The sequence below is a fragment of the Labrus mixtus genome, chromosome 2 (genome assembly GCF_963584025.1).
Source record: "Labrus mixtus chromosome 2, fLabMix1.1, whole genome shotgun sequence".
Taxonomy (NCBI): domain Eukaryota; kingdom Metazoa; phylum Chordata; class Actinopteri; order Labriformes; family Labridae; genus Labrus; species Labrus mixtus.
Window position 1 is genome coordinate 13,343,014 of NC_083613.1, and position 14,742 is coordinate 13,357,755.

The following is a 14,742-nucleotide window of genomic DNA, read 5'->3' on the forward strand; positions in this document are numbered from 1 at the left end:
CAGCTTTATAACCCGAGCTGCCAAAGTCTCACGTGTGACACCATGCCCACTATCTCTGACCGTGAGAGTCACTCAGCATCTGCACGCCGTGAAATTCACACAGACGTGTCCTAAGACCGGTTTATTGATAGATTATAGATCACTCTCTTCTCTGCTTCACTTAATTACATTAAAAAAGATTATCGATTTAATTTTCTGTTTCAAATAATCTCTCCAGCTCTGTCCACAAAGTGTCTCTCATCCTCTGTGCGTAATGGCACACACTCTCCCTCTCGACCGACTGTATGAGCTCTCTCTCCCTTTCAGAGATTGTTTTGTAGTTATTAAAATAATAATCAACTACAATGCTAAAATTGAATCAAAATCAGGGCAACAACTAGTTTGGAGCTTGTACCAGCGTTAAAGATTCAGCCCGCCACCCATCGTACTGCGCGTCTGCCCGCTCGCCTCATAGACTGTAAATATTACGTTCACCTGCCTGGGAGCTGGAGTCTGACGTCACTTTCCTGCGTCGTCCACTTTGCCAATTCGTTTTCGAGTTGGTTTGAATTATGATCACTTTTTAGCACGACAAGTTTGAAAACGAAAAGCCAAAGACCTTTTCGTTTTCATTTGAATGATGTCATACAATATGCATACATAGAGAGTAAAAGTATAACGCAAACTGGATGACTGAATATTCATTTTAAATATAGGTCAAATAATGCACCTATAATCTGAAAATTAAAACATGTTTCTGTTACTGTATTTTCATTTTAAAATTAGCTTTTTCATTTGAATTATGATACAGATTTAGCGGGGCATTTTTTGAAAATGATAAAGCAAATGTCATTTTCTTCCTCATTTTAATTTAGTCAAAGAATGTGCATTTTTGAAGTTGAAAACTAAAATTCAAATTAGATAAATTAATCATCATTTTATTTTTGAGTCAAATAATACACTCATATTCTGAAAATTAAAAAGCATTTCTGTTAATGCATTTGAATTTTCAAATTAGCTTTATCATTTGAATTCTGATCACTAGTCGCTTCCATAGTGTGCAGCCCCCTCACTCTAATGCATGTTCCATAGGATCCTGTTTGTGCATGTGTGTGTATTTCGGCCTGTGTGTTCATGTTCATTAAACAGATAGTCTCTTGATTTGCCGGGCTTCACTGAGAAAAGCAATCTACTCATTACTCCTAAATTGTCAGCGACATCAAACAGGCTTTCTGGATTTTTTTAGGAAACAAAAAAAAAAATTCTGTTTCTCGCCCAATGACAGCTGGCTCCTGAACAGGAAAAGTTGTAATAATAATGGATGAATGCAGTTCCCTTCCTTATCCGTACATTTTGAATAATTTGTCACTTGGATTTGTTTCCTTTTTCTTCTGTTTTGCTGCAGTTTGTAAAGTTTTCCTCCTGCTGAACCTGGAAATTAATCCAGCGAAGGTTCGAGAGAAAATGAGCTGGTGGAAGTTCACATGAAATCATCCTGCAGGACAAGATTATTATATAAAGAGAGAGAGAGCTGCATTGTGTGAAAAGAATTCAGAGGAGTTAAACAATGAATGGGAATATCAAGGGATGAATCTGAGACAAGAGGTTTGATGAAGAGGGGTAAAGTGTTTACAGAAAAGATAATCGGGACGAACCGGTCTGACTGGATCGCTAAAGGATAACACACGATGCAGGGCGTTGATCCCTGGAGGGTTTGTTGGTGTTTAAAATCTAATAACAGGTATCTAATTTCAGATGTCAAATGTTTTTTTTCTGCTTTCAATCACCACAGCAGCACGTCTTGGATTTTATGATTTAACTTGTTGCTGCTCATCTCTAAGGACGCATCAGGACATTCTGCTTAAGCAGAAGGAATCTGGATTCAAATGTTCATTCAACTGTCCAAACTGAGGTGTAGTCATCTCCCTCTCTGTGAACACAGGATAGTAGAATGTATAAAACACGACGTATAGTCTCAGTGATGTCATGCACGTGTGTCTGAGGTGTAGTTTGCTTTATTGAAAATGTTGTCTCCAAAGAGCTTTCGGACAAAAGAAAAAGACTAAGAGCTGGAGAGGAGGCGGGACGTTTCACATTTTTCACTGTTCACATAAAGGGATTTCTAACATGCAGAAAACTCCTGAAAAATTCCTGATATTTGCAGGAGGAGCTGCATGTGTGAACGCAAACAGCCACATTTTTGATCAGACTTCACCCGGAGTTTGTCCTCCAGCCTCCTCGTATTTATTCTGCAGAAAGTCAGAGTGAGCTGATGTGAGAACGCAGCAGGATATAATCAGGAGAATTCACCTGGAGCGAGTGAGAGACGTTTATTCCCTGTGATTGGTACACGACCATAGACTGTCTGTTGGCAGCAACAATCTCTTTGCATGTAATTAAACTGCTTCTCCTATGGGTAGAAGAAGAGGGTGTGAGTTCAGGAACTCCTCAGGGCAAGTCAGGATGTGGGAGAGTTTAGGCTCGCTATAACGACCGCTTCACGAGCATGAAACACATTTCTGCTGCTGTTTGAAACACACCTGGTACTCCCAAACTGTCTGACATTTCTTTCCTAAGAAGAGCTTTCTCTCCGATGTCCCACCAGTAGGTCTTTAAACTTGAGCTCCGGAAAGTGGGACACAGTTTGTTGTGATCTGATCTTCCCTCCTATCGGACGCTCCGAGGGGCCATCACGGAGCGCAGCGCCCTCTGCATCCTATCTGAAAGGCCCTTAAAACGCTTACAGAGTGTCGTTAAAAAGGAAAAGTGGATAACAGAGGAAGCTTTTTATGAAACGTGTTGACCCATAATCAATGACATTTCTCAGTTTCAACATTAAATACATTTTGTGGGTTTTTATCTAATTAAATATGGCATGCCAATGTTTGAAACTCGTCACATTCTGTTTTTATTTACATTTTACACGAGGTCCTACATCATTTAGACCTGGGGTTATACAAAATTAAATAAAAACAATAGCGTCGTCCTAATTAATGTAGCCTACTTGTGCAAAATATGACTTTATTGCTTCCAGTCCTTTTTTACTTCGAAGAAAACGATTGAATGACTGCATGCTTTTATTTTGTAAGAACTTCCGGCTCTCACATTGAACTACACAACGCGGAAATCCGGGAACACCGGGGCCCTTTCCGAATAGCCACAATTCAGTAGGCAGTACTTACTTTTCAGTAGGGAGTTTCAGTGTACTGAACTTTCGTGGTCATTCAGCAGCATTTTGTGGGTCCACCTCAGTATACTGAACATTTCAGTATGCATACTAACTTCCAGGTTTCATGCAGTATGGATCGGATGCGTGCTTTCAGGAAATGAATTGTATTTTACCACCCACAATGCTGTGCGAAATTAAACGTAAATCGTCACGTGCTCCTCCAAGTCAAAACAAACAAGCGTGGATTAATTGAATCAATTTTTAATCTAGAGTTAAAGACCCGACTGAAATCACTACTTTAAATTAACAACAGAAAATATAACAAATGTCTGCATTATTATAAAACCTTTCCCCCTCTATTTAAATAATGATTTCATTATTTAAATGCGTCTTTATTTGTTTATTTTATTTTATATTCCGTATCTTACTGTCTTTTACTTGTGATATTGTTTTTTTTACCTGACTGTATATGCACATTTCTCTTCTTGAATAAAGCTAAACAAAACGAAAAAATGGGTGGATGCGGCCGGTTCGTGTAACGTAAATGACGCCACTTCCATACTGAATGAATCAGAAGAAGTAGGAACAAATATCTGCTTACCGTGCGCGCATACTGAATAGTAGGTACTAAACAGTATACAGCACGTAGGTACTGACTACTGACTACTGACAGATTTAGTAGGTACTTGGCAGAGGTGGGACAAAGTCATTGCTTTGTAAGTCTCAAGTATTTGGTCTCAAGTCCTGAGTCAAGTCCCAAGTAAAGACTGGCAAGTCCCAAGTGAGTCAAAAGTCACCTTTGAATTTCGAGTCCTGAACAAGTCATTAGCTCTCTTCACCAAATGAAATGCCATTTTCACAGAGTAATAATTTGTTGCAGTTACACAAATCATGATTGCTTATTTGATTTTATTTAGCCTACTTCTTAAAATAAAATAACAGTACCAGTGCGACTGACTCTGTTTTGTTTATTTTTCCCAAATTCAGTTTTTTCCATTTTTATTTGACTGAATTCTGTGTTTGATGGTATGTTCCATGAGATCAGATCACTGATTTGGGTCATTTTATTCGATCATGTCAGGAAATTGAGACATTTTTAAATATAAATTAGCTCACCTTTATTTATTATGTAAAAGGTAGTATGCCTAGTCCCCAGGCCACCCTTGCTCCCCCTTTTTTTTACAGTGTGTGTGAAGACGTTCCCAGACCACAGCAGGCTGTGAGATAACAGCCTACCAATTTCAATGTGCTGATTGTTGATAAATACAGAATGCAGACACGCTGAGAGAGAACGGGGGAAAGTCGAAAAGGTCGTTTGACTGGATTATGTACCTTCCTGAGCATAAAGACTTGATCCATATCGACCGTAGATATTAAGGTCCATACAGATCACGGACTGTGTTGCGCTAAAAGTAGCCTAAATACCTAGGTACGCGCGATGGCTGGCGTTCCGGTGCGTGCGCGTGCGTGCGTGCGTGTGTGTGTGTGTGTGTGTGTGTGTGTGTGTGTGTGTGTGTGTGTGCGTGCGTGCATAGATTTCGGGGGGGACGCAGGGGATGTGTCACAGGCACGTTACTCTCGCTCACGCTTGGTCAATGGATCAGGTCCGGTAATGCCCGACGAGGTGTCCAATTATCAGTAATGAATGAACGACGTGGAGGAGAGAACTGTCCGACGCGCAGTCACACAGAGAGCTTCTGAACCAGCATAACTAAATAACATCGTTTAAGTTATCACTCAACTTTTAACCATGATTTAGGCTGTTGATTAAGAGTTAAGTGTTAAACAACACAGAACAGAAGTCCCTAAAGTCCGCTGTCATTGTGATGTTTGGCAGTGTTACGTTATTGCTTTATTCATTGTGTAATTGTTCTGTCCTCTGCCTGCCAACATTTTAATAAAAACAGCAGGCTATAAATCTACATGCCTTGATGATATTATTCTTTATATAGACTGCCTATCAATTGATTTTAAGTGCAATAAACACGGACAATATCCGACCGCATTTCTTCCAAATAGTAAGTGAATGATTAGTCAGCCATAACAACGGCTTTTATGTAGTTTTAAATTTTGGATACTAAGGCTATAACAAGGTGTCATTCTCTAATAGATTGGATTTGAGATTTACATGATTCCTAAAAAACATCCTAAAACACCTGTAATGTTTTGAATATGCAGAAAGTTATGAACAATACAGTTGAATAATTAATAGTAATTCAAAAATAATTATCATTTCCTATACATAGTAAAGGAATTTCCGCCATAAATTAATTCAGAAAAAGGCACAAATTGTTGCATAAAAATTCACCAGAATGCAGGAAATGAAGTGTTTGACGCTCAAAATTCTCTGGAGGGAACCCCCAAACCCCCCCCCCCGCTGAAAATGTGTCCCGTCCCCCCCCCCCCCCCCCCCCAATGTTGAATCCAAACCTACGCGTGTGTGTGTGTGTGTGTGTGTGTGTGTGTGTGTGTGTGTGTGTGTGTGTGTGTGTGTGTGTGTGTTTGTGTGTGTGTGTGTGTGTGTGTGTGTGTGTGTCTGTAAAACTCGTCATATATTTGATAAAAACACTTGGTATAAAAACGTAGGGTTTTTTAATAAATCACACCCACATTGTGGGAAATCCCACGATATTCTGTTCACAGTTAATTATATTTTCATTGTGTTTTGCGCATCGCGGAAATTATACATGGGACCTAAAATAACATTAAAACCTCAAGTATTTTCGAGTCATTAGGCTCAAGTCCAAGTGAAGTCCCAAGTCATGGGTGTTGAAGTCCAAGTTGAGTTGCAAGTCTTTCATGATTTTGTCAAGTCGAGTCCAAAGTCAAATCAAATCTGTGACTCGAGTCCAAGTCATGTGACTCGAGTCCACACCTCTGGTACTTGGCAATTTGGATACAGCCCAAGTGGAAGAGACGTGTGCATCACACTTACTGATCCCCGGTCTGCTTTCAAGGCGCCACTCTCCACCCGTCCATCTCTCCGCTTCATTGCCACCTTATCTGGTTGTTACCTGTCCGTATTTAGAGATCGAAATGCCGCTAAAGTTTGAGCTGTGCCCCGGTAGGATGATCGGAGGAAACCATCCGTGCTTCATCATCGCTGAAATCGGACAAAACCACCAGGGAGACATTGAGATTGCCAAGAAAATGATCAAAATGGCAAAGGTAATAAAAGTGCACACCTTTCGGCTTATTTTAAATGTGGATTTAAATGATTTTTCTGCCTCTTTAACGCTAGACAACACGATGGGGGAAATATAAATATAATATACATATTCAATTTATTTTCTGTGGATATAAAAGTATAACAAAAATCATACTGTTAATAAAATAATGTAGAAAAAAGTTCTGAATAAACAGAAATCATTGACAGATTTACCATGAGTGCTTGAGTGATATGAGAGACAATAATCGGAGTCATTAAATCGTTGTTTAATACTTAAATCTAAAATGAATTCTTTTTTTTCACACTATAAAGTGATTATAAAACAAATAAAACCTGAAGGAGAATTGCGGTTATTAAATACGTTTTCCTCCAGTTTGTATTTAAATGCATACCCCTCCTCAGGAACCTGCCTGTAAGAGTAGAGCTTTACTTGGGTGCCTGTGGCCTAGTGGTTGGTGTGTGCGCCCCATGTGCAGAGGCTGTGGTCGGACCTGGTCTGTTTGCATCCGACCTCTGGCTCCTTTCTGACTCTGTCCACCGTCCTGTCTCTAAATAGAGGCATCAAAAAGCCCCATAAATAAACAGCTTTACTGGGGCACCTGTGGCCTAGTGGTTTGTGCGTGTGCTTCATGTGCAGATGCTGTTGTCCTCCACCCAGGTTGTGTCGTCCCCCGGTTTCGGACTCTGTCCACCGTCCTGTCTCTAAATAGAGGCACACAAACGCTTTACATTTGTTGCTTTCTATAATGTGAAAGGAATCTACAGGAACTCTAAAATAAATAATCACAAGTTGTCAGTAATACTTTCCGAGCCCGCCTCGTTTATTCATCCCTAACTGATATCCACCTTCACAGGACTGTGGAGCCGATTGTGCCAAGTTCCAGAAAAGTGAATTAGAACATAAATTCAACAAGAAAGCCCTGGAGCGCAAATATGAAACCAAAAACTCCTGGGGGAAAACTTACGGTGAACACAAGCGCCACCTGGAGTTCAGCCATGAGCAGTACAGGGAGCTGCAGAGCTACGCGGAGGAGGTGGGGATCTTCTTCACCGCCTCAGGGATGGATGAGGTAAGAACAAGACTCTGTGTGAATGTTTCTTGACAGTTTGTGAAAGGCGTTTAGTTCACCTGGGATTATTCCTTCTTTAGATGGCAGTGGAGTTCCTGCATGAGCTCGATGTGCCTTTCTTCAAAGTGGGCTCTGGAGACACCAACAACTTCCCGTATCTGGAGAAAACGGCCAAGAAAGGTGAGGCCCATCATCTGCAGGTGAATGTGTAGGATCGAGCCATCAGGGGTAATTTAACGTTGAGTTAAGTAGTGATAAAAATGTCTCGGTTTCCTGTCAGAGTATGTAAAAAAGAAAGAAAGGTGTCTTAAATGTTGTTCTTGTAAGTGCGGGCTGTCACAGCTCTGTGGGACATGACGTTTCAGGACGGCCCATGGTGGTGTCCAGTGGGATGCAGTCGATGGAGACGATGCGTCAGGTCTACAAAACGGTGAAGAAACACAACCAGAACTTTGCCATCCTGCAGTGCACCAGCGCCTACCCTCTGGAAGCCGAAGACGTCAACCTCCGAGTGATAACGGTGAGGTGACGCCAGCAGCTGATTTTCATATGTTTAATAATGAACATTTAAAAAGTAAAAGAAACAATCAGCTGTGATGACATCAGACGGGTTCAGTAAATAACATTTGATCGTCTGGTTAGAAATGGTTCCTGTCAGTGGGGGGGGGGGGGTATATGTTAGGCAGGAAGTGAACTTTTTGTCCTCACGTTGAGGTGTTGGAAGCAGGAATAAAAGAACCAGACTAAAAGTGTGAGTGACTTTGACTGTGATGGTTAGATGACTGGGTGAGAGCCTCCCAACTCTGCTGCTCTTTGGGGCGTTCCCAGTCTGCTGTGGTCAGTACTGAACCTATCAAATGTGGCCCAAGGAGGGGAAGTTGTGAACAGTGACAAGACATGTGGGCAGCCAAGTCTCTGATGCTAAGCTAAGCTAACTGACTACTTTGCAACAGCTACGACAGCTATATCTTTCTCAGTCAGTCCTGTGATACTTTGTCACTTTTACCAGTCTTTTATTGAGAGTCTCCTTTGTTTTTCATTTATCTGTTGGTTCAACAGCCTCTCAGTTAAAGACAGAAACAGCCTTACAGGAATTGTTCAAATCTGTTCTAAGATAATCGGCTTGAAACAAGAGAGATTGAAACTCTTATTGTAACCAGCAGATCCTCAGAAAGGCTCAGAGTATTTTAGCCTCTTCTGGTCACGCACTCTTTAGTGAATTTTGTCTGCTGCCATCACCGTTATGTTTTACCTGCCTGTCAAACTAACCGCTACTCTAAATCTTTCATCCCCTCTGCGATCAGATTACTGAATGCTCCTTAGTGATTTTATCTTTTGGCACCACATATCTTTTATCTATTCTTTTATTTGACTGATCATTCTAGTGTTTTCATTTCGTCTTCAGTCTGGCTGACTTTTAATCAGTCTGTCCAATATCAGTGTCTCCTTTATCTATGTTTTAACTCTTGTGTAGGCTAATCTGTTGCTTGTACGTCAACTTGTCTTTGTTCGTGTTTCTTTCTCATGTGTACGAGCTGCTCCACACCAATTGCCCCAAGAGGGATTAATAAAGTTAATTGAATTGAACGACAGTATGTCATTAAATATCCGAGCAGTTATGTTCATAGCGGTTTATGTTCTAGCGGAGGTCGCTAAGGATGATTTAGTTCCTGTTGGATGAAGGAAGGCTAGCGCTGTCTGCATGTTTTCAGTCTTCATGCTAAGCTAAGCTAACTCACAGCTGGCTGTGAGATAAACCAAGAAGTTTATCAGTCCCATAAATCTAATCGTCTAAACTCTTCAAGACAGCAAATAAGTAAATCACGCAGAGTGTCAGATTAAGGAGGATAGAAAAACTCATCCTGGCCACTTGTGTCTTGTAGGAATACCAGAAGGAATTTCCAGACATTCCCATTGGATATTCCGGCCACGAGTCCGGGATCGCTATATCAGTCGCGGCTGTAGCTCTGGGGGCGAAGGTCATCGAACGTCACGTGACCTTGGACAAGACGTGGAGAGGAAGCGACCACAAAGCTTCTCTGACACCCGATGAGCTGACTGAGCTGGTTCAGAGCGTCCGGCTGGTGGAGAGGTCGATGGGGAGCGGCCTCAAGAAGATGTTACCGTGCGAGAAGCCGTGCCATGACAAGGTGGGAAATCGTCTCTCTGCAGGGAAACACAGAAAAAACAGTTTGATGCTTTTTTTCACACGCCGCATCTTCTTTTTAAACATTGCTGTACATATATAAACAACACAACAGAAGGTCAACACTTTTTTATTTTTTTATTTTCAGGTCTAATTACAGATTTTTTTCCTCAACTGTTTATAGTTTCTTGTTTAAATTACACATATATTTTTATCCCTGCACGGGTTATGTACATTCTTGTATAAGTCTTTTTTTAATTGCACAGTTTAAGTTTGATTCATCTAGAGGTATTCTTTAAATCTTTTTTCAGGTTAATATATATGTATGAGGGAGGGGTGCGTCGGTTTTGTGTCATGTACGTCTTTGTAACCTGCTACTGGATGCTTTGAATTTTTATCTATCTATCTATCTGTCTGTCTGTCTGTCTGTCTGTCTGTCTATCTGTCTGTCTGTCTGTCTGTCTGTCTGTCTGTCTATCTATCTATCTATCTATCTATCTATCTATCTATCTTCCAGTTGGGTAAATCAGTGGTGGCCAAGGTCCAAATCCCCAAAGGAGCGACGCTGACTCTGGACATGTTGACGGTGAAGGTGGCCGAGCCGATGGGCGTCCGAGCCGAGGACATCTACGAGCTGGTGGGGAAGAAGGTGACGGAGGGTGTGGAGGAGGACCAGAGCGTCACACCGGAAGTCGTTGATAAATACGGCAAGAAGGCCAAGTGCTGAGGGAGGCCGAGAGTTTTTGTATTTGAAGAGGATAATCGGATAAACGCCATAATCGGATCTTTTGTCTTTTGAGATTTCCTCGTTTGTTCTCCTTTGCCAAAGAATTTAAAATGTTCCAAAAGTCGCCTTAATTTAATTGAATTTGACTCCGCTAACGGGCTCTTCGTTAAACTCTGTGTTGCCTCACATCAGGTGGTAGTTTCATCTGGTTTTGAAACATTAAATGAATATTGAGCCTCTCATGACGCAGCAGTGACATCACAGGGCGTGAGGGTCAAACAGTCAGTGTCTCATCATGTCTCAGAGCGATACACAGACACCTCCAGTCCTTTAAATATGAGTGATCCGGCTGGGTTTGTACTCGTAGAGCGTCTTTGAGAGAAGCTAAATAAGACCCTGCAGCCACCGTGACACCAGTTAGATTCAACTCTGAGAGGAAATGTGCACACGCTCGTCTGCAGAGATTCTTTAGAAGTCGTGTGTTTGCACGTTTCCTCGGTCATCTGCAGACTCCCTAAAGCAGCTCGTCTCCTAATCAGGTTGTTCACACACATTTATCAATCTTATCATTTGAGAATATCACTGGAATCTAATGAAGGGTGAGAAGATGAAATGTCTCAATAAAATTTTTCACCTATTACCTCTTGTTTGTTTCCTTCTTTGTGCAACAACACTACGCAGCGTTTTGATCTGCAGTCGGCCATGTTTGTATCGTAGCTATTCTGTTAGCATGGATCAAATGTTTGAATATTTGCTGTACCTCGTGTTTAGCAACCCTCAATTTAAATTATAAAAAGCGATATAATAGGGTGCCGGTAGCCTAGTGCGGGGGTTCCCAAACTTTCCAGGTCGTGACCCCCAAAATAAGGGCGACATAGACTGAGGACCCCCCCCCCCCCCCACACACACACACACACACACACACACACACACACACACACAGACACACACACACACACACACACACACACTGTTCATTAAAGGCAGTGCTGGTCATTTCCTCAAACTAGCATGATTTTGAAAGTAGCATTTCCTCAGTGCTCCGTCTACACCCGCCCCCTCCCCTCAAAAGCCACGCCCCTCACTTACATGCACGTGCGCCGTTGCTCTAGAAGCGGACCTCGGCACATGCTTTGAGTGTGGGGTAGAGAACGAACTCAGAGCACACAGAAGACGACACACACAAGGACGATGTCAGCGTAAAATCTGAATTAGAACAAAGTGAAACAATCAGACAACAAAATATAAAAAAACTATAAAACATCGCAGCAAGATCAGGCAAGAGCTCAGACCAAAAAGGGGTTTTTACTAAGTTGGTAAAGTGCTAAAAAAAAGTAACCAAAGGGCTAACTGCTATTAAATATATGAATTGCAACAGGGACAAATGAGACCTGGAGTCTTTTAGTGTTCTTCACAAGCGCTCTAAAACGAGGGCCTGAGGGTCAAAGGTCAAACTCACTGTGAAGGGGCAGTACAGCCTTAGCTCTCCTCAGGACCTGCTGCTTATAAAAGGTCAGAAGATGCAGCCTGACGCTAGCAAAATATCCGGGAGGTCATGTGGTATTTTGACCACTAGATGGCGATGTGTGTCTGGTATCTTTAATCCTGAGCCTCAACACAACCTGCCTGACAACACACAAAGAACCTTTCTGTGTTTAAGTTTAAAAACAAACTCTGGCTAGGAAAGTTTACCTGTCCAGACTTTAAGTGAATATCAATGTTAGATTCATTTCCAAGATGTGTAAAAAAACACCACATGTCTTTGAAGGATTAGGAAACATCTCTTCTGTATTTTCTGCGTCTCTTTTTTTTTCTTAAACTGATGACTGGTTATTTTACCACTGTGCGCCGAAGAGAGTCACTGCTGGTCTGCTGCGAAGGCCACAACTAATCCTGCCCTCTGCCATTGAAGATCAGAGGATTTCCAAGAGATTATGAAAAGTTGTCAAGTCTTTAGGCCTTTACTTTCACGGTGTTATGTGCTCGCGGGAGAGCGGGCCTCTCGGACAGTGATATCATGATCGTCATCATCGAGAGCTACCAGACAAACATCTCCAGCTGCTGAACTTACTCCACAGTGGTGAGATATAAATGTGTCATGTGCGGTTATAAGAGGAAACAGGTGTGATACTGGTGCAGTGAGCGTCGGTTTGTAGCTCCGCTTCAAAACAAGAAGCCCACACTGTGTAACCTACGTCAGCTGTAACAGAAATAAAAGCCCTTAAAGGGGACATATTATGAAAAATCCACTTGTACATTTGTTGCAATGGAAATACTGATAATTTAGCACGCTAGCACAAGCTAACCACTGGTGTTTGGCACCTGCCTGTCCAACAGAAAGCAGACCAACTCTGCATCGCTCTTCATCTCAAGCCGCTCCTTAAGTACTCAAATGTGGGTAAAACGATCCTTTCACCTCACTGTGATTATATTTTCTTTTCTAAGCTGCTACATCCTCATCCGACTGACAACAATGCAGCAGCCAGCATGTCCTCCTTCTAACTTTAGATTCTGGTCCTGAATGCTCTGGATTTGTTTGGACCAGAGAAGGTAGGCGGTTTTAAGGCACCCCCACATGGCCGTTTTGGACGCAGATGCCAGATATGAGAGCAGTTATCAGATCAAACCAACAGGTCTTGCAGCGATGGAAGCGGGCAAGAGAACCGGTTCAGATAGAAGTGATTGTACCCGACCTAAAAAGCCTCTGCATGTTTCTAACAAGCTCCACGAGCAGAAACGTGCTCAAACTAGGATCAATATTGGAGATGCTTTTGAAAAATGGAGAGAGGTTAGAACGCAGAAAGGTTTACTATGAAGGTAGATATGTTGCAAAATGTGAGAGCTTGTAGAATGTGATGTGATGTGAGCTTGTAGAATGTGATGAGAGCTTGTAGAATGTGATGTGAGAGCTTGTAGAATGTGATGTGAGAGCTTGTAGAATGTGATGTTAGAGTTTGTAGAATGTGATGTGATGTGAGAGCTCGTAGAATGTGATGTGAGCTCATAGAATGTGATGTGATGTGAGAGCTCGTAGAATGTGATGTGAGAGCTTGTAGAATGTGATGTGAGCTTGTAGAATGTGATGTGAGAACTTATAGAATGTGATGTGATGTGAGAGCTTGTAGAATGTGATGTGAGAGCTTGTAGAATGTGATGTGAGAACTTATAGAATGTGATGTGAGAGCTTGTAGAATGTGATGTGAGCTTGTAGAATGTGATGTGAGCTTGTAGAATGTGATGTGAGTTTGTGAGCTTAGCACTGATACAGTACGCTGCACGGAAATAATTATGTCCAGACCCTAATGAACGCATCGATTGTCTTCGGTGGCTCCGTGCAACAAAACTCCCGTTTTAAAAAGTTCCCATCCCAGAGCCAATTTCCAAATAAACATTTTATAGCCATAAAATGGATATTAAGCAAAATACCCTTGACTTATTCGCAAACTTTTGAATCTTATCTTTCTTGCACTGAAAATATTGAATTCGGACAAGATCAGCAAACGTGATTAAATAGCTTTTTAAAATGATACGATTTGGAAGAGAATAGAGAGAGGGAGGGGGCCTTAGCTTCTTACCTTGTAGTAGATTCCTCCAACAGTTGATTTCATAATAATCTATGACTGGCATACAATTTAAGATATCCTTAACAAGTACAAGTTAAGTGATATAACATGTCTGTTTTTAATAAGAGATTTTAAAAAATATGTTAACATGTGTTGCATTGTTCCACAAAAGTAGGACGTTTATCAGTCTGTCCCAACTCTGTTTTGATCAAAGCCAACGCTGATAATAGGTAAATATTGTCGGAATCAGTTGTTTGTACATAACCTACTTCTTGTGAAACTGAAAGTAGTCCGTGACAGAGCGTGATGATAGTTTACTTTTTTTTTTACTGTTCGTTGTGCATAAATAACCTCACTTCTGTCTGCCTTATCTGCCTGCTGAACTGCTCCTCTCCTGTCTGCCTGCTGAACTGCTCCTCTCCTGTCTGCCTGCTGAACTGCTCCTCTCCTGTCTGCTTGCTGAACTGCTCCTCTCCTGTCTGCCTATCTGTCACCTCTCATTCACAGCAGTGAATTCAAAGCCCTTCCTTGGCTATCTTGAAATAGGTCAGGATGCACACCAAGGAGCCGATTCAAGGAGCCTGTCATGGTTAACTGTTCCTGCACTGCCAATTACCTTATAGTGCCTGTTTCTAGAGTTTTTAGTTCACGTTACTCAAGCAACTTAGCTCAAGTTAGGCTAGTCAGCCCAGTCTTAGTCTTTTCTATTCGTTGTCTCCTGCCTGCATTGTTATTGCATTAAATATCCTGTGTTGGGGTTTTCTCCATCATCTCCATCCTCCTGCACTTGGATCATTTACAACTTATGTAAAAAAGGTCCAACCTTGTTCTTTAAGATCAGGGGATGCTGTTCCATTGTAATGTGGGCCTCTGAAGCTCATTGTGAAAGCCGTATATAATTCAGTGTCGGAGTTTATTC

General features: G+C 41.7%; 1 protein-coding gene across 1 annotated transcript; it reads left to right on the forward strand.

The window, feature by feature from the left end:
* The first annotated feature begins 6,078 nt into the window (after nucleotides 1–6,078).
* Nucleotides 6,079–10,900, forward strand: LOC132985440 (sialic acid synthase-like). The gene is made up of 6 exons (XM_061052824.1): nucleotides 6,079–6,316; nucleotides 7,172–7,387; nucleotides 7,468–7,567; nucleotides 7,753–7,907; nucleotides 9,271–9,537; nucleotides 10,051–10,900. Exons 1-6 carry the CDS (start codon nucleotides 6,185–6,187, stop codon nucleotides 10,258–10,260), a joined length of 1,080 nt encoding a protein of 359 aa, XP_060908807.1. The 5' UTR covers nucleotides 6,079–6,184; the 3' UTR covers nucleotides 10,261–10,900.
* The last annotated feature ends 3,842 nt before the right edge of the window (nucleotides 10,901–14,742 follow it).